The sequence below is a fragment of the Cotesia glomerata genome, linkage group LG4 (assembly GCF_020080835.1).
Source record: "Cotesia glomerata isolate CgM1 linkage group LG4, MPM_Cglom_v2.3, whole genome shotgun sequence".
Lineage (NCBI taxonomy): Eukaryota > Metazoa > Arthropoda > Insecta > Hymenoptera > Braconidae > Cotesia > Cotesia glomerata.
In genome coordinates this window covers 3,120,631-3,147,041 of record NC_058161.1, presented here as the reverse complement: position 1 = coordinate 3,147,041, position 26,411 = coordinate 3,120,631, and the positions used below count along the sequence as shown (strand labels likewise).

Sequence of the window (26,411 nt, the reverse complement as noted above, 5' to 3'; positions counted from 1 at the left end):
AGTTGATTAATTAATTAATTAATTAGTGGAATAGCAGGGCAGGTAAGGAGGCAGCAAACAGAGAAAATGAAATTGAATAAGTTAAAGTTTAAACAGCATCAGAGTTAAGTATAAGTTTTAAAAAGTTGTGCGCCGAAAAAGGAGGTATATGCATCAAAGGATTAAAAGTGGATTTAAAGTATAAGACGGCGGTCTTAGGGGTTGATCGTTGGTTTAACTCCTGCCCGAGGTCTCGCTACTTAGGTATTATATTATTGCATTATGCCGTTCTGACTGCATGTGGTAATTCTCGAGCTAGCACGGCTAAACAGGAGACAGTTACAGTTAGCCAGAAAGTTTATAAAGTTTATAAAGTTTATCGTGAAAAATAAAAAGCAACAGTGGATAAAATCTGGGAATCACTAATCGCGGATTACGCGTGATCTCTGTTTCAGTCTGAGCCCGAGCATTTCAAAGAGAGCTCGCATACTCGACTAAAAGGTACATTGTCACAAATTTCGTTGTTCTACATATACGTATTATGTAAATATATACCTTTTGCGACATGTACACGTATTTATCGTAGACGAATGTTAGCACGGCTGTATTATATATTATATTATTAAATTTCCGATAATATATTTTATGTTATCAACTTCTCTATGTTATTATTTGTATTTTCTTCTTATTTTTATTTTTAATTTGTATTTTATATATTTTATGGAAAGGTACCAAGATGTGAATATTTTTTTTTTAACTCATTAAATTTTAAAATTGAAGATTAAATTGTTCTGAAAATTTTTAGTCAGAATATTTTTTTAAAAATTATATTAAAGATTTTTTTCTTGATAAAAAATTTAATAGTAATTTTATACTATTTCAATTGTAATAACAATACACGGAAAAAAGTAAACTGTAAAATTCACACGGATTCCGGTTAATTTTTATAGTTTCAAACAGCACAGCGGATATCGAGGTGGCACTAATGTAAATAATACAAAACTTAATGTAGAAAGTGTAAAAGCCACAATTTATAATTTAATATCGAAAATGTGATTAGTTGCTGTCACTTTAGTAAATAACGACTCTCTTATCTTAAAAAATTACAGTTTCAAACAGTAAAAATTGCCGTTTCAATATATAGTCTATATTATGAGGAGAAGGGGAAGGTCTCACACTCGGAGAATTTAACATTTGAAACAGTAAAAATTCTGCTCTTAAAATATATATTTTACCAGTCCAAGCAAATCAATAATTATAGTTTGATTTTTAGCGTTGCGTTTAAAATTTACCATTTTACTTTGTAACTATTGACGTTGCTTGTATAGAAATTTAGTAACTGTAGTTTATATTTTTTACATATCATAAGATCATTTTTTAGGTACGAAATGATAAATATCAAAGTCAAAATTCTTAATTATTATATTTTAACATTTACGACTTTAACATAACGAATATTACTGTTTGAAATAGTATTTTCTTCCATATAAATAATTAATTGCAGCATTTAAATGATAAACATTAGAAAGTGATTGTTAAAATCACGATTTTACTGTTTGAAATGATAATTTTTTCCAGTTGATCATTACTTACTATAAATCGACTATTATTTATTTCAGTTTACTTTTTTCCGTCTAGTTAAGGAAGTACGAGCACCAAGGCAACTTTTGATAAAAGGCTTGATTTTTTTTTAATATGAAGTTTAAATATGTCTAAACAAATTCCGAAAATTTGAAGGAGATTGCCCGATCATTTAAATAAATAATTAACTTTAAAGTTGAGCAATTTAACATTGGTCTTATGGGGTAACCCCCAAACATTGATACATTTCTGTATTTTTCTCGTAAAACTGTCGGTGAATATTTTTAAAAAACTTATGAATGAAAGTAAATATATTAGTGATAAATTTAATTTAAAAAAATGTACATTTGCCCGACTAATTAAAGTGTATTAATTAAAAGAAAAATAAATGCCGCCATTAGCCAATGTTAAATGTATATCTATATATTGAGAAAAATCATATTGTTACTGCTCTCCCGTTACCGCGCTAGAGTCGATACCTATCCCCACCCTGCCTAGCGCTCGTACTTCCTTAAGAACTTGAAAAAAAGAAATTAATTTACTCTCTTAATATTCTGATAATAAATGACAAAAGAATAAAAAGAAACTGAACCATAATTCACTTGATTACAAAAGAAGTCCTTGTAATTTAATCATAATATGACAACAACTTAATCAATTTCCCAACATTAAATTATCACTTTTTCCATAATAAATAAAAGCCGTGTAACATAGAAAAATGTCATTTTTTTGTTTTTTTAATTTTTTCAATTTGCTGGAACAGTTCCAATTTATCCCAGTAAGACCTCTGATTTTGCACTGATTAACCGTTTTGTCGCTCATAAACCATTGCAATATACAGTAATAGTTCTTCTTAGTCTCCATCTTGGTACCCCTCCTGATGTGTTCTATATATTACACAATAAATATATATCAATACAAATTTACTTTCTTGCGGGGATGTTTAAACGTGCGTCTTGTTAACTTGACATTTATTGTACGTACGTGTTTTTGCATATTTATAATATATCTATCATATTTCATTTTATTATTATTATTTTTATTTTTTTTTATTTAAACTTTTGATTACTGTGGGATGCAAAAAAGTTTTTACCGAAAAGAATGCACTAGATAATAATAATTATAATTATTATTATTTCTAATGATATGATAACTGTGTGTGGCTTTAAAATTCTCAATCACAAGCATTTCTTTTTCTGGGTGTAAACTATGCACACAAGTATGAAAATGAACATGTAATATAAATTAGTATAAAATATATATATACCCTATAGTATATAAAAATACAAAACTTTTAAAAATAATAATTATTCAAGCAACTTTAACATTGATGTCACGTCAGGTTGCTTCTCATTATTATTTATTTGATGCCTACACTTTTCTCTCTACTTTTCGTTTTATTTTCACTACACACGTTTTATTACACTGTCCGCGGCTCCAACACGGATTTATTTTTTACAAACAAGTGTCATTATAATAATTATTATTCTATTTTATTTTATCATTCACTTCGTGTTACAATTTAATAAAAATGTTTTTTTTTTTTAATTTTGTAAAATTCAACTTTATCAAAAAGATCAAGGAAAATTTATCTTTAAAAGAAAATAATGAACTCTAAATAAAATTTGTGTTGGTAGTTTTTTATGAAGTTTGTTTGTTCAGAACGCGTATTGCAGTTTTTTATTTTCTTCCACATAACAGCAGTGAAGTTATTGATTTTTTTTAACGCTATATAAAGAAGCTATAATTCAGATAAAATGTACCGATAAATATTTTCAGTGTTGGGATTTTTTTAAAATGATAACGATGAGATTTATAAATTATATTGAAAATCGATTATAAATTTTTTAGTAGAAAAAAGAATTAATTATTTAAAAAATTGATATTAAATTTAACTTTACCTTCTATTTTAATTCCTTTTGATTAAATGAAAATATTCCATTTTAATAATTAGAGTTAATATTATAGCCAATGAACACGACTTGAGAATTAATTCCATTAAAGATAATTTGCATAATTAAGATTTTTATCATTATGACATAAAAAAATATTCTACCTCTTTATTAACCTCTATATAACTTTTAATTCCATTTAAAAGCTAGTGCAGTAATAATAAAAAGTGTTAACTTATAATTTAATGGAAATTCAACTAACATTAAAAATAATTTCGCCTGGACTTCAATCAATTAAAATAAAAATAAAATTTACGCGCATCTAAAAAAATATATTCAAAAATTTAATTAAAAAAAAAAATTTATAATTTAACTAAATTTTTTTTATTAAAAAAAAATCAAGATTAAGAAATTTATTATTTTTTTAAATTATTTTCTGTTAGTTAAAAATTTACAATAAAAATTTTTTATTTAAAAAATTTATCAAAGTACTAGAGTCTTTTTAAATATGTTAATATATCGAAGATTTCCAAGTTCAAAAAATACGAGCACAAATCAAACCCGGAAAAATGATAAAAATAAAACAATATGAACCATAAAATATGTAACGGGTCCGCCATTGACAAATGTCTCTTAAAATACTTTGAAAATATCTATATAGTGTTATTATCTTGTTAAAGTTGTTTTATCTCACTTTATTTACCATAAACTTTTATTCAGAATGTCTCAGTTCCTTTTTACACCTGTTCATCCATGAAATTGCCCCGCAAAGTTTACCGTATTGCTTGTATAATGTTATACGTATCTCACTTTTTCACCCTCTTACACTTATCTACATGTTACATATCCATACCCCATACTCTGGGCCATCTCGTGCTCGTGCCACCACATCTGCACACATACATGCCACCAAAAGTGGTTGAAACTTGTTTCATCTTATGATAATGTTCCGCTAGATATCATTCTCAAGAAACTTGCTCTCTTATTCTCTTTAATATAAATTTCTTGTTCTTATTCTTATTATTTTCCCTGTTTAACATCTGTACTTGGGCTTGCACTTTAATAATCATTAATTCACAGATAATTTTCTAGACAATTATTAAATTTAATTAAAAAACTTTTTCATCAATGTTAATATCCGAAACATGCTTTGTGAATGATTATTTTTAATTTTTTTATTAATCAAGAAAAATATTTCTGTACTGTGTTGTGTGCAAAAATTAATTTTTTCTTTTATAAAATTATTTATTTATTCATTTACATATTCATTATTTATTACAACCGGGCATTACGAATAAATTAATAAAATCATAATTACGCTAAATTAAATTAGCAGCCTGCAAAATATATATGCACGATTTAATTATTTTTTCATCGCTACTATTATTATTATTATTATTATTATTATTGTATATTTAATATATGAAGATCGGTGTTTTAAATTTAATAAATCAAAGATAGTTAATATTATAAGCCAGCTACCCGATCCAAATTGTTGGAGAATGACTAATTTTCCATTATTAATTGTTCGCCATAATATTTTATCGGTATGAAGTCTCAATACCATCAGAGAAAATTTAGGTGACGATAACAATTAAAATTTGTTTAGACAATTATTATTAGAGAAAGATGTATTTTTTTACTCAGTGTAACTTTTTTTAATGTCTGAAAAAATAATTCGGACAGCCCAGACCAGGACTCGAACCTGGATCTTTTGGTTACGCGCCAAATGCTCTACCAGTTAAACTATCCGAGACCTATCCGTAATTACTATTCAGTGACCTATTAAGCTGGACTGAGTAATTCTCATTTGGCCAGGAATTTTTAATGTATATTTAATATATGAAGATCGGTGTTTTAAATTTAATAAATCAAAGATAGTTAATATTACACGGAAAAAAGTAAACTGTAATATTCACTCGGATTCCGGTTAATTTTTATAGTTTCAAACAGTAAAACGGACATCGGGGTGGCAAAAATATAAATATTACAGAACTTAATGTAGAAAGTATAAAAGCCATAATTTATAATTTAATATCCAAAATAAGTGATTAGTAGCTGTCATTATAGTAAATAACGACTCTGTCATCTTAAAAAATTACAGTTTCAAAGAGTAAAAATTGCCATTTCAATATATAGTCCATATTATGAGGAGAAAGGGAACTCAGATGAAAAAGAATGGGCTCTTACTCTAGGAGAATTTAACATTTCAAACAGTAAAAATTATACTTTTCTTGCTCTCCTAGCCGAAAGTACGCTCTTCCTGGACGCAATTTACTCCAGGAAGAGCAAATTTTATGGCCTGCTCTAACGCATGCGCGTTACGCATATTTTCTGGCCGGCAGCATAGAACCTCGCTTTCTTTCGTATTTTCGTGGCACGACCGGCCTATACAGCGAGTTTCAACTGTATATAACAGTCACAACATGGTCTGTAACGTGTCAGCGCAAAAACTAACCAAAAAATGTCAAATAAATAAAAATAATTTCTAACTAGATTATTGTTAATGAACTATTTAATTATAATACATCATAAATAATTTATATAAAAATTTTAGAAAATAATATAAAATTTTTGTAAATTTTATTTGCTTTCTTTTATATTTTGACAGCTAGTAGAGCAATGTTTATAAAACAATCCATATACTCTACAAGCTTCTAATAATTTAATTTCAATCTTTCTTAGCCGTCTAATTAAAAACTAATTTTTAATCAACTTAAAAAAATTAATTTTGTTATTAAATCGAGTTTAAATATTTGTGACGAGTTCTGTGCATGTTATCTCTCTTAATCAGAGCATTTGTTAGTAAACTTTAAAATAACTTATTTATTTTTTATTTATTAATTTTTACTTTTTTATTATCCCCGCCCCGACCAGCAAAACCTCGGCTTTGCAAAAGTCGGGCGGCGCCCCCCTCACCCCCGGCAAAACCCATTCCCCGGGGTTGCGTACTTTCGGCTGGAGAGCAAGAAAAATAGTATACAACCCACGACCAGAATGTTGGATGCCCTAACGTATGGGATATGATGGCCGAGGCGTAGCCTCGGCCATCATATCCCATACGCCAGGAAATCCAACTTTCTGGCCTTGTCGTATACTTTCTGCCCTCCGGCCGGAAAGTGGCAACTTTCTGGCCGCTTCGCTAAACAAAGTTGCCACATTCCGGCTACGTCGAGCAGAAAAATAGTATACACACCTTGGCCGGTAAATAAGAAGCCTCAGATCACATGTTTGTCAACCTCGGCTTCGCCTCGGCCAACAATTACATGTGATCTGAGACTTTTCTTATTTTACTGGCCTAGGTATGTAATATACTATTTAAAATATACATTTTACCAGTCCAAGCAAGTCAATAATTAGTTTGATTTTTAGCGTTGCGTTTAAAATTTACCATTTTACTTTGTAAATATTGACGTTGCTTGTATTAGAAATTTACTAACTTTATTTTATACTTTTTACATATCATATAGTATATTACATACCTAGGCCAGTAAAATAAGAAAAGTCTCAGATCACATGTAATTGTTGGCCGAGGCGAAGCCGAGGTTGACAAACATGTGATCTGAGGCTTTCTTATTTACTGGCCAAGGTGTGTATACTATTTCTGCTCGACGTAGCCGGAATGTGGCAGCTTTGTTTAGCGCAGCGGCCAGAAAGTTGCCACTTTCCGGCCGGAGGGCAGAAAAGATCATTTTTTAGGTACGAAATGATAAATATCAAAGTCTGAATTGTTAATTATTATAGTTTAACATTTTAGACATTTATATAGCGAATATTACTGTTTGAAATAGTATTTTCTTCCATGTAAAGAGTAAATTGTAACATTTAAATGGTAAATATTATTAAGTGAATAGTAAAATCACGATTTTACTGTTTGAAATAGTAATTTTTAGCAGTTGATCATTACTTATTATAAATCGACTGTTATTTATTACAGTTTATTTTTTTCCGTGTATAATCCTATTCTTTCCCGCTTCACAGCATTATTTATATTTGTAAAAATGCTTGCCGTAAGATGAACGGTGTGGCTTAATGTATCCTCTAAATTAAAATACATGATAGTCTTGAAGTTAGTCAAAGGTCGAAACTCGCAAAAAACGGGCCACGATTCATTATTGGTTAAAATTTAGGCGCGCGCGTAGCGCGCTATTCAAATTTCTAGTATAGAATAAGCGAAAGGAAATTTAGTATAGACCGGATAGCTCAAATGGTAGAGTAGCCGACATGTCTTCGGAAGGTTCTGGGTTCGAATCCCAGTCCGAGCTATCTAATAATTTTTTCTCGCATATTCTATAAACTCACATTAAGATGATCCTCTCCACATTCCTTTCTCAATCCTTTCCTACCAATATCCTGTTACGTGAATGTGGAACGCTTCACGTAATAATTACCGTAACTCCTATTCTTTCCCGCTTCACAGCATTATTTATATTTGTAATTTTTCATTATTAATTGTTATCGTCACCTAAATTTTTCTCTGATGGTATTGAGACTTCATACCGATAAAATATTATAGTGAACAATTAATAATGAAAAATTAGTCATTCTCCAACAATTTGGATCGGGTAGCTGGCTTATAATATTAACTATCTTTGATTTATTATTATTATTATTTTTTCTTTTTTTTTTTTTATTGTTATTACTATTAAGAAAATATTAGAAAAAAATTTTTTTTTTAATTTAATTATTGTTATTATTATTATGTATTATTGTTATTATTTTGATCGAAGTATTCGTGACCGACTTATAACATTTGTAACTATTTACCAAAATCAATTTTATCAAAATAACTATATTGATAAAACATAAATCGAAAGAAAAAGCGAATAAAGACATCAAAGAAAAAAAAAGCTAAATAATAAATGATAAATAAAAGATTAAAGCTTTTTGCTTTTTCAATTACCCTACGGCTGAGCTTCGCGTGATTTATAGATTGCCGGTGATGTTATACATAGAAAAGTTGAATTTTGTTGTGAGCACAAGTTTATTCCCCTTAGAGAACTCTTTAAACGTTTTTTCAAGCATGTGATTATATTAAAACCTTGACAAAATCAAAATAAAATTCACTCACAGCCGATCTATTGAAATTTCATTTCTTTACAAACTTTAAATATTTTAAGTTTGTAATAGCATATGCTATTTTTTTGCACTGTGTGTCGGTATATGTGTGTCTTTTTTGCTTGTTCCGATAGTTCGTCGGAAATTTTTTGTTAATTTTATGAACATTGTTGGGATGTACTTTTTTTATTGAAAGACGCATAATATATTGTACCATATTAATTATTAATTATTAATGAACATGGACTCACGTATTATAGACAGATGGATAGACAGACAAATGTTCGACAGTGTTATTAATTTGCGTACTTCACCGTTTTGGTGATTGCGATTGTACGTCAATCTGATTATATTAAATCGGTAAACTCGTCAATGTCTGTCTGTCTGTCTGTTTAATTGTCTTGTTCGTGTGTCTGTTAAAACCTTTCCAATCATGTACTATTTATTACTCCCTGTTTTGCAATGAATTTTTTTTTTTATATAAATTTTTATCACTGAAATTTATTGTTAATTTTATTTAAAAATTAATTGAGAAATTATTTAAATAATTTTTAGTGTTTTTATTATTATTATGTTTTTTTATGGAAAAAATTTAAAAAACAGCTTTAACTTGTAAATTGGAGCAAATCAAATTATTCATTTTAATGCCAATATCAATATCAATAAATGACAAATGTTTCAATTACTGAGCATGTACTAAATTTGCAGGTGTTTTATATTTTTACCGAGCATTAAAAATTTAATTTAGCCAATGGTCCTTGGGAATTCTGTTTTCCCAACCGATCGCCCGTTAAATCAATCAAATTTTTATGGTTTTTTTTAATTTAATTAAATTATTTTATTTCACTATTTTTTGTTAAAAAAAAAATTTTTTTCAATTTTTATTTTATACACTGGTAGAATAACTAATAAAAATTGATAAATTAATTAAACAAATTTCTTTATTTATTCCTGTAAATTTTTAATATAATATTACAAGAATAATTCAATCCCAAAGTTATTTTATAATTAAAAAATTTTTATTAAAATTTACAAAATAACTTTTTATATTAATTAAATTATTATGACACTGAAAATTTTTAGAAATTTTTTAAGGACATGTCTATTCACACACAAAAAAGTCCTGATAAATCCACGCCACATATTTTTTAAATAAATTATAGAAAAAAAATTTATTTAAAAAATTCCTTCTTTAGAAGCTTTAAAAAATTATAACTGTAAATTTTTAGAAATAATTTTTCAGATCTAATTAAAAAAAAAAATTGTAGTGCTAATTTCTAAATAAATTGATTTAATAAAATTTATTAAATATACAATTTTTCTTTCAGTACTTTTTAATGTTTTATCAAAAAAATTAGTTAAAAAATTCCTTTTTTAGAAGCTTTATAAAATTATAAATGCAATTTTTTAGATCTAATTAAAAAAAAAAAATTGTAGTGCTAATTTCTAAATAAATTAATTTAATAAAATTTATTAAATATTATCAAATTTTTCTATCAGTACTTTTTAATTTTTTATCAAAAAAAATTAGTTGAAAAATTCCTTCTTTAGAAGCTTTAAAAAATTATATGCAATTTTTTATAAATAATTTTTCAGATCTAATTAAAAAAAAAAATTGCAGTGTTAATTTCTAAATAAATTAATTTAATAAAATTTATTAAATATTAACAAATTTTTCTACCAGTAGTTTTTAATTTTTTATCAAAAAATTAAAAATTAAAAATTCCTCTTTTTAATTTTTAATCATTTTTATAAAAATTAAATTTTAAAAAATTCCTCTTTAATTTTTAATCATTTTTATAAAAATTACATTCAAAAACTAATAAATATCTCCAAAAAGCGAATAAATAAATTTAAATTCCCAAATAATAAATATAAACCCAAAAATGATAATAAAAAATAAGCTTCAAGATTTCTTCGCTGACCATACAAATATAAAAAAAAATAATAATAATAAAAGCATGCTCATGAATCCAAGTTAAAGCTGTCATATGCACTGTCACCAGTATCATCAGCTATTCCTTAGCAAGATATTAGACCATTACGTATTCTGTCTCACTCACTGTACACGGGCAAAGCTCTGGGTATGTCGTATGCTGGATGGAATTTATTGACCTCAATCGACTCATATATATGTATAAACCTATTCAAAAATTATTTCGTATGAACACTATACTAATATCACTAAAATCTTTCACTCTTTGTCTTTATCTATTGAACTTTAGTTTAGTACATCTACTATCTACTATCTACTCTATCTGTGCTCCTATCCTGGCCATCTATTATCCGAAAACCCGTCCACTAGCTCTGCCCACACCCATTATGTATATTGCACACTATAACATGCACAAAATACATACATATAAGTTACATTACGTTTTTTTCGATCTTGCTGTTGTTCACTGTCTCCATACATGCTCCCGTATATTACATCATATATTATATATTTTATATCATATATGATATATGATATATTGTATAAATATACGGAGAGCCTATTTCATGTATATAAAACTATATACACCTGTTACATGTGTGTATTATGAACATTGTGATGTGGATGTCGTTATTATTCATGTATGTGTTAATATTAATTGTTGTTTATTATATTTTTATATTCTTGCTGTTGTTATTATTATTAATGTTATTAATTTAAGTTTCAATTGCTGTTTTTATGTGTTTGTTGCATATCACGTTACTAATGCCATTTTTTTTGGATAAAATTTTAATGTTTGCTGTAAAAAATTGCGGGGAATTTTTAATTTAAGCGCAAATTTATTAATTAATAATTTTTTACACTAAAAAGTAAAATTTTTACTATTTATATAAATATATTAATAAAAAATGTAATTTTATAAAAAAAATTAAGAAAAAAAAATCTTGAATGGAGAAAAGAATTTTAGAGAAAATTTTTTAATTGAAAAAAAATTTTTTTTGGATTCAATAAAATTTATTTGAATTAAAAAAATAAATTTTATGAAGAAAATTAAGAAAAAAAAATCTTAAATGTAGAAAAGAATTTTTAAGAAATTTTTTTAATTAAAAAAAATTTTTTAATTAAAAAAAAATTTTTTTTTTGATTCAATAAAATTTATTTCAAAAAAATAAATTTTATGAAGACAATTAAGAAAAAAAAATCTTGAATCTAGAAAAGAATTTTAAAGAAATTTTCTTAATAAAAAACAATTTTATTTTGGATCAAATAAAAATTACTTAAATTAAAAAAAATAATTTTAATACTCAATGTTATTTTTATGGTTTAAGATTTTTCTCTTGATTTTTTTTAAGGGTATTATTTGGGTAATTTTAATAAAAAGTAACTTTTATGATTTTTAATTAATTCTACAATTAATTAAAGCAATAGATTAATTATTTTAAGAATATAAGTTACTAAGATTGTAGCTTTAAATTAAATAATTTTTAGAGTAAAATTTTAAGAATTTTAAAAAAATTGAAAAACTTTAGTTTAGTTTTGTTTTTTTTTGTTTTTTTACTATGAAAAGTAATAGAGACTGTTATTTACCAAGGAGATATTGCAGAGTAATATTTTATTCAAGTTATTTGAGAAATATCTTGCGTATTCAGGGAATGACGCATTGCGGTGTAATTAATTTAAATTCTAAGATGACTGATTTTAATAAATTTCTGTTTACTTCCGTGCATTTTTCTTCTAAACTAAAACTGGGTTGAAATGAACTATATATTTATTATTACTTGATAAGAAAAATTTATAAATCTGATTATTTTTTAGGGAATCAATACAGTAGTAATAAATAAGATATTTGACATATTTCAACTTTATAAGAACAATTCATTTATAATTTATTATCATTATTATTTCCAGCAACCTTGCAGTCAGTTTATATCTTAAAATATGTCAATAATTAAGAAATGACATTGTATCTTGTCAAATGATGACATATTTCAAGACATAAACTCATTTCGATGTTAGAATCATCGAGACCTTTCATTTGACTACCCACATCAATTTTTCATATATTTTATATATTATATATATTTCACAAATACCATATATGTAAAATATATAAAAAATGCCATGTAGGTACTTAAATGAAAGGTCTCGATGAGTGTAACATCGAAATGAGTTTATTTCTTAAAAAATGTCAATAATTAAGAAATGACCTTGTATCTTATGAACTATTGACATTTTTAAAGATATAAGCTCATCCCGACATTACACTCATCGAGACCTTTCATTTGAGTACCCACATGACATTTTTTATATATTTTATATATATGGTATTTGTGAAATATATATAATATATAAAATATATGAAAAATTGATGTGGGTACTCAAATGAAAGGTCTCGATGAGTGTAACATAGAAATGAGTTTATATCTTAAAAAATGTCAATAATTAAGAAATGATATTGTATCTGGTCAAATAATGACATTGTTAAAGATATAAGCTCACCCCAACATTACACTCATCGAGACCTTTCATTTGAGTACCCACATCAATTTTTTATATATTTTATTTATATGATATATGTGAAATATATATAATATATAAAATATATGAAAAATTGATGTGGGTACTCAAATGAAAGGTCTTGATGAGTGTAACATAGAAATGAGTTTATATCTTGAAAAATGTCAATAATTAAGAAATTACCTTGTATCTTGTGAACTATTGACATTTTAAAAAATATAAGCTCATTCCGATGTTACACTCATTAAGACCTTTCATTTGAATACCAACATCAATTTTTCATATATTTCATATATATGATATATTTGAAATATATATAATATATATAAAATATATGAAAAATTGATGTGGGTACTCAAATGAAAGGTCTTGATGAGTTTAACGTCAGGATGAGCTTATATCTTTAAAAATGTCAATAATTCACAAGATACAAGGTCATTTCTTCGTATCTAGAGATAGAACATTTTCGAATGCAGTCTAAATACTTATCATTATAAATTGACTATCGGTTAAAATATGAAACCTTGAAAAGGCACAAATTAAAGTCAAGACTAATTTTTTTCATTATTTTACTTAAAGTTTTTTAAATTAAAAAAATAAATAACAGTCTCCAAAATAAAAAAAAAACATTTCTCCATCAATAAAATCTAAGAAAAAAAAAATTGAAAACCATAAAAACTAGCCATGGCATTAGTACCGTGATATCTATGTAAAGAAAGACGAGGGACAAGTGTAAATCCAATTGAACAACCAGGATTTATTCTCTTAACTTGTATCCACCGTCTGGTCTTTTTCCTTACATTGCATATGTATATGTCTATCTATATCTATATATACAATATACATACCTATATGATACATGAATATATCTACCGTATGCAACGGTACGTACAAGTATACGATGACACCGACCAATTCATTTTATCCCTCCACAAATCACCGAAACAACCTCCTTCTTTCCATCCACTCTACTGTACTCACCCACCCCTAAGCTAACTCTTCTTTTTTTTTTTTGCTTTCTCCTTCTTTCTCGCTCAACTAAACAATGCACTCTGTATTACATCCTGTGTGCCCTTTTTTCGTTATTAAATCTCCAAATCCGCATTAAAAAATCCGATTTTTATTTTTCTTATCCTTACATACTTGGATCCAAGTCCTTCGTATAAAATAATGACGTACATGTGCAATTTCGGACAGATATATACATGTACTGACAGTCAGCCAGCGTCGCGCTTCAACCAATACAAGTGCCTTATTAAAAAAAATTACCCTCCTTTATTTTATGTAAATTGATTATTAAAAAAATATAGATAATTAAATCTTTGGTAAATTTTTTTTCCCCGCCAATTAAATTGCCAATTAAATTAAAAAATGAATGATAAAATATTTCAATTGGGAAAAATATAAAAGCTGGTAACTGTTTGGAGAAATTGAGATTTAAATTAAGATGTGTTTAGTTGTATGACATGAATTATTGATTGATAATAATTGGTTTATTCGACTTGATTGGATTGTGCGGAATTGCAGATGTGACTAATGGAATTGGACTGTGTTTCAGGGCTGCACTCCCCCCACGAAGGGCTCGCCGGGGGCTCAGGCCAGGCCGGAGGGATGTCCGGCCTTGCCTATTATCAACCGGAGCATCCCGTCTCAAGCGGAGTCGTCAAGTATCCTGAAAATGGTCACGACACACTCTCGGACTTTGTCACGTTCGTTTGCCAAGAGGCTGAGAACACTCAGCAACTACCCCAGGTAGCTTCCGGATTCAACATTCTTCGATTATACATTTTTTATATGCTCCAATCACTTTTAGTGTTTTATTGATAATTATCAGACCTTTTTTTCTTAAGACTCAAATTGGAATTAATTAATAAGAATTAAAAAAAAAAAAAAAAAAAAAAAAACAACTATATGTTTTTTATATAAAAAAAACAATTGTTCTATTAAAAAAATTTTTTTTGGAGTAAAATTTTCTTAATCAAATTTTTTAAAATTATTTTCTTAATTTAAAAATTTTTTTCTTGAATTAATTTTAGTTATTTTCGTTCATTCTACCATAAGTTAAAAAAAAATAAAAAATTCTGATGATAATGACTTTTGTTAAATTGCACTGTACTTTTTTAAATATTGACATTTTTAAATATATAAGATCATCCTGATGTTACACTTATCGAGACCTTTTATTTAAGTACCTACATCAATTTTTCATATATTTTATATATTTATATATATGAGTATATGAAAAATGCATGTGGGTACTCAAATGAAAGCTTTTTATGAGTGTATCATCGGGATGAGCTTATATTCTTAAAAATATCAATATTTCAGGAATGATATTGTATCTCGTCAACTAATGATATTTTAAAGGATATAAGCTCATCCCGATGTTACACTCATCACGAGCTTTTATTTGAGTATCCACATGCATTTTTCATATATTTTATATATTTCATATATATGATATTTATAAAATATATGAAAAGTGCATGTGGGTACTCAAACGAAAGGACTCGATGAGTGTAACATCAGAATGAGCTTATATTTACGAAAATATTAAGAATTAAGGAATGTCTGTTGCATTTTGTTAACTAATGATGTTTTTAAAGATATAAGCTCATTCCGATGTTACACTCATCACGAGCTTTCATTTGAGTACCCACATGCATTTTCATATATTTTTCATAAATACATATATATAATATACATAAATATATGAAAAATTGATGTGGGTACTCAAATGAAAGGTCTTGATGAAAGTAACATCGGGATGAGCTTATATCTTTAAAAATGTCAATAGTTCACAAGATACAGGGTCATTTTTTAATTATGTATCTAGAGATAGAGCATTTTCGAATGCAGCCTATAGTATATTACACACCTGTGGCAAGAAAATGAGAAATGTCTCTCAGAACACATATATGTTGCCCGAGGCGAAGCCGAGGTCGACATATATGTGATCTGAGATATTTATTATTTTCCTGCCATAGGTTTGTATACTATTTTTCTGTCCGACAGAGGCGGAAAGCGGCAATTTCGTTTAGCGCAGCGGGCCGAAAGTTGCCACTTTCCGCCTGGAGGGCAGAAAAATACTTATCATCATAAATTGACTATTGGTGAGAATGATATGAAACCTCGTAAAGGCTCAACTTCAGGTCCAGACCTATCCAACGATACCACATTTATCCATAAAAACCCATTTTATCATATAAATACACTGGCCACAAAATTTTGCTTATTCTCTTAATAATATAAATTAATTTTGTAACGAAATATTTTTGATTAAATTATTTTGGAAAATTTAATTTTTTTTCAATCGAAATTGAGTTAATTTTTTTAATGAAATTTGCAGTAAATTTTCAAACAAAAAGAGAAAAAAAAATCTTTTTTATTTTTATTGTATTAATTATAAACGAATTTATAAATTTTTTACTCAAATTTTATGTTTTTTTTATTTAAATAACTTTTTTTTGAGTAAAATTTTCTTTATCAAACTTTTCAAAATTATTTTCTTAATTTAAAAAATTTTTTCTTCAATCAATTTTGTTTTTTTTTATCAATATACCATAACTTAAAAAAAATATAAAATTCTTCTAGTATTTTAGTTGTAATTTTATAAACAATATTATTAATTTTTTCCAATATAGATAAATTTTAATTAAAAGAAAACGTTATTAAAAAATTGCAATTAATCTAAATTAATCTCTTTAATAAAAGATTAAACTTCAAAAATTACAAATGTTAATTGGCATTAAATTAATTAAAAAAAAATGAGTTATTAAAAAAAAGTGATTGGAGCATTTAAAAATAAAAAAATTGACTACGATGATCAGTTGTATGTGAATTTTCCAGGCCCAATTGACTGGTCAACGCGCTGGCATGCAAAAGTTCTCACAGTATTATCCAAGTTCGATGTTGCCGCCACCGCCTCCGGCTCCGATGGCCAGGCCAGTCGCGATAATACGCTCCACGGGGGAGCTCTCAGCTTCTGGGGGCTCGGGATCGCCTCCCACATCATCCTCGTCGCCAGCTGACCCCTCAGACTTGAATGGTGCGGCCCAGAGCCAGCAGGACCAGCAAATGGCTGCAGCTGCTGCTGCTGTCGGCCTTGTTGGTTCCAATTGTCAGACTTCGGTGGACAGTGGGAGGAAAAGTCCCACGAGGATCCTGGTCACCGCGCCTCATACCAGTCGAGAGTACACCTTTGCTCATTTTCACTCCCAGCCTGGACAAGTACGTTAATTATTTTTTTTATAAATTAATTATAATTATAGCCAAGATTTTTGCCTTAATATAAAAAATTTAAAAATTTTTACCATTAATTTTATTTTTAAATCTTGGCCCTAGTTTTAGTCACATTCTACGACTTTATCTAATAATAAACAATTTAAAATTATAGATTAGTTTTGTTTTGGGTGTGTTAATTAGTTAAGTTTTAAGTAAGTTATTTATCAATTAATTATTATACAGCAAATATTTACGTACCCTACTATCAGTTCGATGTCCGGAGTGATTTCACCGACGAATCTCTCCCTGTTTTCATCACCGGTGTCTGTCACGAGGCCAGTCGCTACCCAGAGATCGGTTGCGAATGTACCACCGCGTTGGAACACCGCGCCGTTTATCAACCTCGAGGACGATTACAATATGATCGCCCCGATTATTGCTGGCACGCCCGGTGAACCACCTTCTAGTATGGACGAGGGTGAATATTTTACTATTATTTATTACAATCATTATTTTTCTGACAAATCAATGAAATATTTATGAGAATTTATTACTGGAAGAATTCAAGTTTAAAGATTTTTTTATAAATATTTAACTACTTTTAATTATTATTATTATTTATTAGTACCAGTAGTACAGTTTGATGATAACAAAACTCTTATACATTTTTCTCTTAAATCTAATAAATTTTTAAAAGACAATATTTTAACATGTAATTATATAATATATACTCATAGAATTCATTTTTTATAAATAACTTAACATTTATAGGTCAATAATTTTTAATTAATTTAATTCTTCTTGAAATTCAATAAAGGTTATATTTATATTATTAATAAAAAAAATCTGCAGTTTATTTTTTTTTAGTAAATAAAAGTAAAAAAAAAAAAAAAAAACAGTTTTAAATTAAAAAATTGCAAAATACACATTCAGAGAATTCAATAAAATTGAAGTAATTAATTTTATTTAATTAAACGTACTAATAATGTTAATAATTTTTTTTCTACTTTTTATATTAAAATTTATCAACAAAATTTAAAACAAAATAATCTTTATCAAAATTTTGTTGAAATAAGTAAAATTTTTATGAAAAATATGATTAATACTTACAAAAATAAATTTTAGATCGATTTTTTGAAATATTTGTTAGTAATTTTGCATTTAAAGCTTATTTCAGCTGCACAAAAATTTATTTAGTAATTATTTACAAGTTAAGTTCACCCTATTTTTGGCCATATCTAGCTGAAAAATTAACATTGTCAAATTTTTTTTTATTCTGCTTGTTTTCATGGCGCATTTATGGTAAAAAGTGTCGTGAAAGAAAAAAATAAAAATTTCGATAGCTTTTTTGCCTTCAGAAGTTGGAAAAAATTTTAGCTCTCATGTTTTTCAATAAAATTTTTATTTTATCTTTTTTTGATATTTTTTTTTTTTTTGTAAAGTATATAAAAAAACGAACAATTAAAAAAAAAGTTGAAAATCACAATTTTCTAAAAAGTTTATAAAATTTGTTAAAATTGTGATAACTTTTATTTTTTAAATTGTTCATTTTTTTATGTATTTAAAAAAAAATATATATCAATAAAATCAAATAGAAATTTCGTTCAAAAAAATGAAAATTATTGTGGACCCTACTTGTAAATAATTACTAAAAATTTTAGAGTTAAATTTCGTATTTGGATCATTAAATCCTATCATTAAGTCTAAATTTTTATGACTAATAAAAATTTGGTCTAAATTTTTTCTCTAGAATTGATTTCTAAATAATCATCCAAAATAATTAATAATTGATAATTTCTTTAAAATTATGAATTATTATAAAGTTTTTAAAATTAAAGTTATACAAAAATTATTCCATCTTTGATAAAAATATTTTATCAATAATAAAATTTTGTATAAATGTATTAAATTTGAATTCTGATCAAAATTAACGTAAAAGACCCAGTTATTGACACTGGCCTAGTTGTTTGACACTTTGGCAATTTTACTCTAATTAAAAAAATTCAATGTTTTCAAAAAACTAATTTTCTTAAAATTTATAATTCAAAAATTATGTTTATTAATTTATTACAGTTGATTTGTTTTTTTTTTTTTTTAATTAAACTAAAATTGCAAGTGTCAATAACTGGGTCTTTTACCTTATAGATAAAAAATTCAAAAAACCTTAAAATTAATTAAATAATGTATTAATAAATAATTAATATTATCAATAGACCACACAATAAAATTAAAAATCAGTTTGCTATTTGCAGAACGATACTTTCACCCCGTCCACACGAGCAACGTCGTGGACAAAAGCGGGCCCGGGGGTCTGATGAGCAATGACCTCGGCGTGAACCAGGATCCGTCGACCCACCACCATCATCAGCAACAACAACACCATCAACAACAACAACAAGTACAGCAACAACAACAACAACAACAACAACAACAACAACAACAACAACAACAACAACAACAAGTACAGCAACAACAGCAGCAGCAACAACAAGTACAGCAACAACAGCAGCAGCAACAACAAGTACAGCAACAACAGCAGCAGCAACAACAACAACAACAACAACAACAACAACAACAACAACAACAACAACAACAACAACAACAACAACAACAACAAATTCAAGACAAAGAAAGAGCGAAATCACCTCCGTGACCTTTAGAAAATCGTTGCGCGTACGAAGAGCCGACATTACTAAGTTCATCACTCGTAAAATTTTTTATGCGAGTCTCTTAATTAAGCGATAAATTGCCAACTGGCACTCCAATGCTCAAACTTTTTCCCTGTATATTTTCGTCTCCTAAATTTTTCATAAAATAACCCCAATATTATTACTATTATTACTTAATTGATATTGATACTTAATAATAAAAATAATAAGAAGATCAAGTCACTTAAAATCATTCGGTAAAAATTGATTGAGTGAAAAACAAAAAAAAAGTTAATCGTAAAAGATTAATCTTATTTGTTTTGTAATTTGTAAATCCTTTGATATTAATAATTAATAAGGTACCCTCTGCCACTAGTCGTAGGTCTTCCAAATAAAAAGTTATCCGCGCCATGTGCTTCCCGGGCGTGTTGGACGTAATATCCGAGCATACACGCACTTACAAAAATATAAAATTTAAATTAAAAAAAGTCAAAAAAAATTTATTAAGACGAGAGTAGTTGAGATCAATTATTGCCTTTAAATAATTAAGCGTTTGTTATACATTAGATGGCCTCAAAAATAATAATAATTACATTTAACTTTAATAAAAAAAAAATGGGGGACGGAAAGCTGATAGTTGTTAGTCTAAAATACTGATTGTGTAGTTTGTAATAAAAAAAGGTCAAAAAATAATTATCAAAAATATGTTCAATATTAGAGACTCGCACTGATAGAAGGAATTATTAACTATTAATAATTTAATTTATTAAATTTTAATAATTATTTTTTTTAACATTTATTGAATATTTATTTGGGAGGAAAGTACATTTATTAATAGTTAATAAGTATTTATTAATAGATAAAAAATATTTATTAACAGTTAATAAATTGTAGCAATCTTGCAGTCACTATGTAACTTCCGTGATTTGTGAAGAATAAATAAATAAAATTTTGCTTTATTAAATAATGACTTTTGATAAATTGCACTGTACTTTCTTAACTATTGACATTTTTAAAAATTTAAGTTCATCCCGATGTTACACTCATCAAGAGCTTTCATTTGAGTACCCACATGCATTTTTCATATATTTTATATATTTCATATATATGATATTTATAAAATATATGAAAAATTGATGTGGGTGCTTAAATGAAAGGTCTTGATGAGTGTAACATCGGGATGAGCTTTTATCTTTAAAAATGTCAATAGTTCACTAGATACAAGGTCATTTCTTAATTATTGACATTTTGTAAGATATAAACTCATTTCGATGTTACACTCATCGAGAGCTTTCATTTGAGTACCCACATGCATTTTTCATATATAATATATATAAATATATGAAAAATTGATGTGGGTACTCAAATGAAAGGTCTTAATGAGTGTAACATCGGGATGAGCTTTTATCTTTAAAAATGTCAATAGTTCACTAGATACAAGGTCATTTCTTAATTATTGACATTTTGTAAGATATAAACTCATTTCAATGTTACACTCATCAAGAGCTTTCATTTGAGTACCCACATGCATTTTTCATATATTTTTCATTCATACATATATATATATATATATATATATATATATATATATATATATATATATATATATATAAATATATGAAATATATGAAAAATTGATGTGGGTACTCAAATGAAAGGTCTTGATTAGAGTAACATCGGGATGAGCTTATATCTTTAAAAATGTCAATAGTTCACAAGATACAAGGTAATTTCTTAATTATGTGTCTAGAGATAGAGGATTTTCGTATGCAGCCTAAATACTAATCATCATAAACTGACTATTGATGAGAATAATATGAAACTTTGAAAAGGCACAAATTCAAGTCAAGACCTTTCTAATGATACCAAATTTAACGATAAAAATCTATTTTATCATATAAATATACTTCACAAAATTTTTCTTATTCTCTTAATAATATAGATTTTGTTGAGATATTAAAAAATCATTTATTAACAGTTAATAAAGCTTATTAAATATAAACAAATCTGTCTATCAGTGAGGCGGGTCTTTAATTTCAAATGTATGTAGTGAATTTTTTTGTAAAAATTGCTTCAATTGTTCAAAAGTTTGTTAAAATCTCAAAAAAAATAATTAATAATTTTATAATGATAAAAAAAAATAAATAGTCCTTAACTTTTATAAAAATTGTTGAGGAATTTTTTTGTACTTATATCAACAATTGTTATTAAATTTTTTACGCTCAAATTTTGAACTCTTGAAGCGAAATTTATAAAAAAAAATTACAGTGTTATTTACTAGCAAGAGACTAACATAAATATTTTTTTTTTTTTCGTGGGTATTTAAATATACTTGGACAACGATAGTGTGAACAAATAATAATTAAAAAAACTAGAGACACGTGATATAACTATCACGTGGATTATTTAAAATATGAATGAATAAATATATATAAATATAAATATATTGATATTGATAATGATAAACAAACGATTAATATTTATATAAATATATTAATTATTAATAAACTAAAAAGGATAAACTATTGTAATTGTTTAATACGGTTTATTGCCTATTGCTCAGACTAGTGCTTAACACTAGTAATTGACTAGTGCGTACTAGTCACTCGAGGCTGCTAGTTAGAAACAAAAATATTAAAAATTAATTAATTAATAAAAGAAACAAAGTAATATTTATAGTTATCAGATATAAGTGTGAGAATTTGCGCGCGCGTGTGTGAGAGCCGAGTGGATTTTATTAAAATTCTCTACATTTAAATATATATTAATTAACGATAATTATTATATTAATTATTATTCATTAATTTATTTATTGAGTATAATTATATTTAATATAAATAGTGATCGCAGAGGAACATTACTTGCTTAAGATCTAGAGCTGAAAAATTGTTAAATTATACAGAAAAAAAAACAAATTAATTTTTATCAAGTAAAATTATTTTATTTTCTTGATTTGAAAAATTTTTAAACTAAAAAATTCTAGTAAATTTTTCCGGGTTAAAAAAATCGTCTTAAAAATATTTGTTTAAGATCTTAAACGTGACACAAATTAAGACTTTTTTAAGACGCCAAAAAAAAAAAAATTCCAAGTGCAGATTTTAAAATATTTGATTCTCGAATTTGTTATGAAAATAAATTTTTAGACAATTTTGCGAGTTTTTAACCGCAATATTTTTGAATACGCTCTATTTAAATTGAATTTAAAATTGTTGAAAAATTATCCGACAATTTTAAGACTTTTTTAGGGTGCTTCATTTTAATTTTTCGGAGCTCTGTCGCTGTAAGATCATCTTAAAATAGTCTTTAAAAATTTTTAAGCTTATTTTAAGGTGAGCGACAGAGCTCCGGAACATTATTATAGAGCGTCTTCAAATAGTCTTAAAATGATCTTAAAATTTTCTTAAAACAGACTTAAAATAGAGCGTCTTAAAATAGTCTTAAAATAATTGAAAAAAAATTTTTTTTAGACTATTTTAAGATGAGCTAACAGCGACAGAGCCCCAGAAAATTTTTATGGAGCGTCTTAAAATAGTCTTAAAAAAGTCTTAAAAAAATTTTTTGAGACTATTTTGAGATTTCACAGCGACAGAGCTTCAGGAGATTATTATAGACCGCCTTCAAATAGTCTTAAAATGATCTTAAAATTTTCTTAAAACAGACTTAAAATAGAGCGTCTTAAAATAGTCTTAAAATAATTAAAAAAAAATTTTTTTTAGACTATTTTAAGATGAGCTAACAGCGACAGAGCTCCAGAAAATTATTATGGAGTGTCTTAAAATAGTCTTAAAACAGTCTTAAAAAATTTTTTTGAAACTATTTTGAGATTTCAGAGCGACAGAGCTTCAGAAGATTATTATAGACCGCCTTCAAATAGTCTTAAAATTGTCTTAAAACAGACTTAAAATCGAGCGTCTTAAAATAGTCTTAAAGAAATTTTTAAAGACTATTTTAAGATGAGCTAACAGCGACAGAGCTCCAGAAAATTTTTATGGAGCGTCTTAAAATAGTCTTAAAAAAGTCTTAAAAAAATTTTTTGAGACTATTTTGAGATTTCACAGCGACAGAGCTTCAGAAGATTATTATAGAGCGCCTTCAAATAGTCTTAAAATGATCTTAAAATTGTCTTAAAACAGACTGGAAATAGAGCGTCTTAAAATAGTGTTAAAAAAATCTTAAAGAAATTGTTAAAGATTATTTTAAAATAAGCTCACAGCGACAGAGCTCCGGAACATTAAAACGGAACGTCTTAAAAAAATCTTAAAATTGTCGCATAATAATTTTTTAACAATTTCAAATTCAATTTGAAAAGAGCTTACTCAAAAATATTGTAGTTAAAAACTCGCAAAATCATTTAAAAAATATCTAAAAATTAATTTTCATACCAAATTTCAAAAACCTGCTCTCGGAATTTATTTTTAGCGTTTTAAAAAAGTCATAAAACAGTCTTGGTTTGTATCACGATTAAAATCTTAAACAAACGACATATTTAAGACGATTTTTTTTACACAGATTATTTAATTTAAAAATTTTTTCTGTATATTTAATAATTTTTAACGAGCTTAAAGCTCCTGATTACGCTTATTGGCTCTTGTAAAATATTTTAGTGATATAAAAATTCATTATTTGTGATTATAATTATTCATTTTAAGATTTTGCGAGTGAATTAAAAAATTTTAAATGAAATTTGAAGTTAATTATTCAATTTTTATAACAAACTGTTATAAAACGATCTAGTTATTTTTGTACTTAAAAAAAAAAGTAACCTTACGCACAAGGTTTTACTATTAACGTCAAATTAATTAAATAAAATTCAAAATTTTTTAATTCTTTACACATTTATTAAAAAAAAAAAATCGCAAATTCTTAATAAAAAGTAATGCAGTCCAAATAAAGTGCTTTGGTAGGCGATCAAAAATATACATAAATACGTCAATATATTTTAAATGTTTTATTAAAATTAAGCTTGTTATTTTATTGTTATTAATTAATTAAAAAAAAAAATATAATTTTTTTAGATAAGATTGTGAGGGTGCAGTCAAAATTAACCCTCCTTGTTACTGTTACGTTTTGTAAAAAAAAAAAATTGTCAAATTAGAGACAAAATTTTATTTAAAAAATTTTTATTTATAATTTAAGTTATTATATTATAATAATTATAATTATTATTGTATTCTGTATATGGCTTAACTAGATTTACTATACAATAGTTTGGTTTGTTTACAACGAAAATTAATTTTAGTAATTGTTAAATATAATTAAAGAAATATTGAAAAAGGAAACAAATCCTTTTATCAAAATCTATTTCTTAAAATATATATTTATTTACTCCTCCCGCTTGAGCGCCCGATCAATCGTTATTAATCGCACAAACGAGTGAGAATACGTAATTAATAACGCTGAATTGATACTAATAATAATAATTAATAATTAACGACGAATAACTTACTAACATAAATAATAAATACTAAAATTACGACTAAAGTGAAGAAAACTAATATTAGAAATAAAAATAAAAAAAAAGGCTCAACTATTTCGATACAAATGCCAATTTTGTGAGTGAATAATAACAATAACGCTCTATTGTATTTATTAAAACCAAAAAATTTTTAAATCTCCTTATTGTTAAAACCTTGTCACGACTATTACTACCACCACTAATTACCACCACTTTAAAATTATTATTTGTAAGATTTATTAACAACTAATTGTTATATTTGTTAATGAATAAGCATCCTTATACATTATTTTTAAATTTTTTATGCAATTTTTTTATAAATTTAGAGTTATTGAGATAATTTTGGATTAATTTCAAGCCGCCATATTTACGCTTTTGATATTAAATTGTATACTTTATAATTTTTCAAAATATTGGAGGAAGAAATTTTTAATTCTTGCAAAATTATCTCAATAAATTTAAAAATTAACAGTAATTATTTTTTTACTGTAAATTATTATTTAATAATTATTTAGAAAACTTTAAAAAAGATGAATCAAAAGTAAATTTTTAAGAAAAAATTGAGTTTAAAGAGTCAATTAAAAATTTTAATTAGAGTTGATTAAAACTAATTTTTTTAATGTCAATTATTTTTTAATAATTATTTAAATCACTTTAAAAAAGATAAAATCAAAAGTAGATTTAAAAAAAAAAAATTCTTAAACAAAATAGCGCTTGTGAGGTTATAAAAAATATTTATTTAATAAATATAGAAGAATTAATAATAAGTGACTAAATATGTTTATTAAAAATTTTTTTATTTTCAAAGAAAATTAAGAAGTTAAAAAAAAAGTTCAAAAATCTACAAATTAGAGCTTAAATTAAAGATATTTGCATAAATTTGACAATTAATTTAATTTTGGATGAATTCCAATCCGCCATTTTTACGCTTTTGATATTAAATTGTACACTATGCAATTTTTTTAAATATTGGAGGAAGAAATCTTTGAATCTTGCAAAATTATTTTAACAAATTACTCGGAAAACTTAAAAAAGATGAATCAAAAGTAAATTCTTAAGAAAAAATTAAGTTTAAAAATTTTTAATTTTTTCAAAGAAAATCAAGAAAATAAAAGAAAGTT

General features: G+C 26.0%; 1 protein-coding gene across 7 annotated transcripts in view; it reads left to right on the top strand.

Moving 5' to 3' along the window:
* The window catches only part of LOC123264387 (nuclear factor 1 X-type), an 84,664-nt gene extending 64,089 nt beyond the window's left edge, over positions 1–20,575 (top strand). For 3 of the 7 annotated variants that reach the window (XM_044727670.1, XM_044727667.1, XM_044727669.1), the window contains 5 exons: positions 14,522–14,715; positions 16,813–17,193; positions 17,431–17,665; positions 19,440–19,648; positions 19,730–20,575. In XM_044727670.1, coding sequence (XP_044583605.1) covers positions 14,522–14,715; positions 16,813–17,193; positions 17,431–17,665; positions 19,440–19,648; positions 19,730–19,840 — 1,130 coding nt within the window. In that variant the 3' untranslated portion in view covers positions 19,841–20,575. Of the gene's footprint in view, positions 1–14,521; positions 14,716–16,812; positions 17,194–17,430; positions 17,666–19,425; positions 19,649–19,729 lie in introns of those variants that run through there. The other 4 variants (XM_044727668.1, XM_044727671.1, XM_044727673.1 and 1 more) reach the window with 4 other exon arrangements.
* Positions 20,576–26,411: the final 5,836 nt, after the last annotated feature.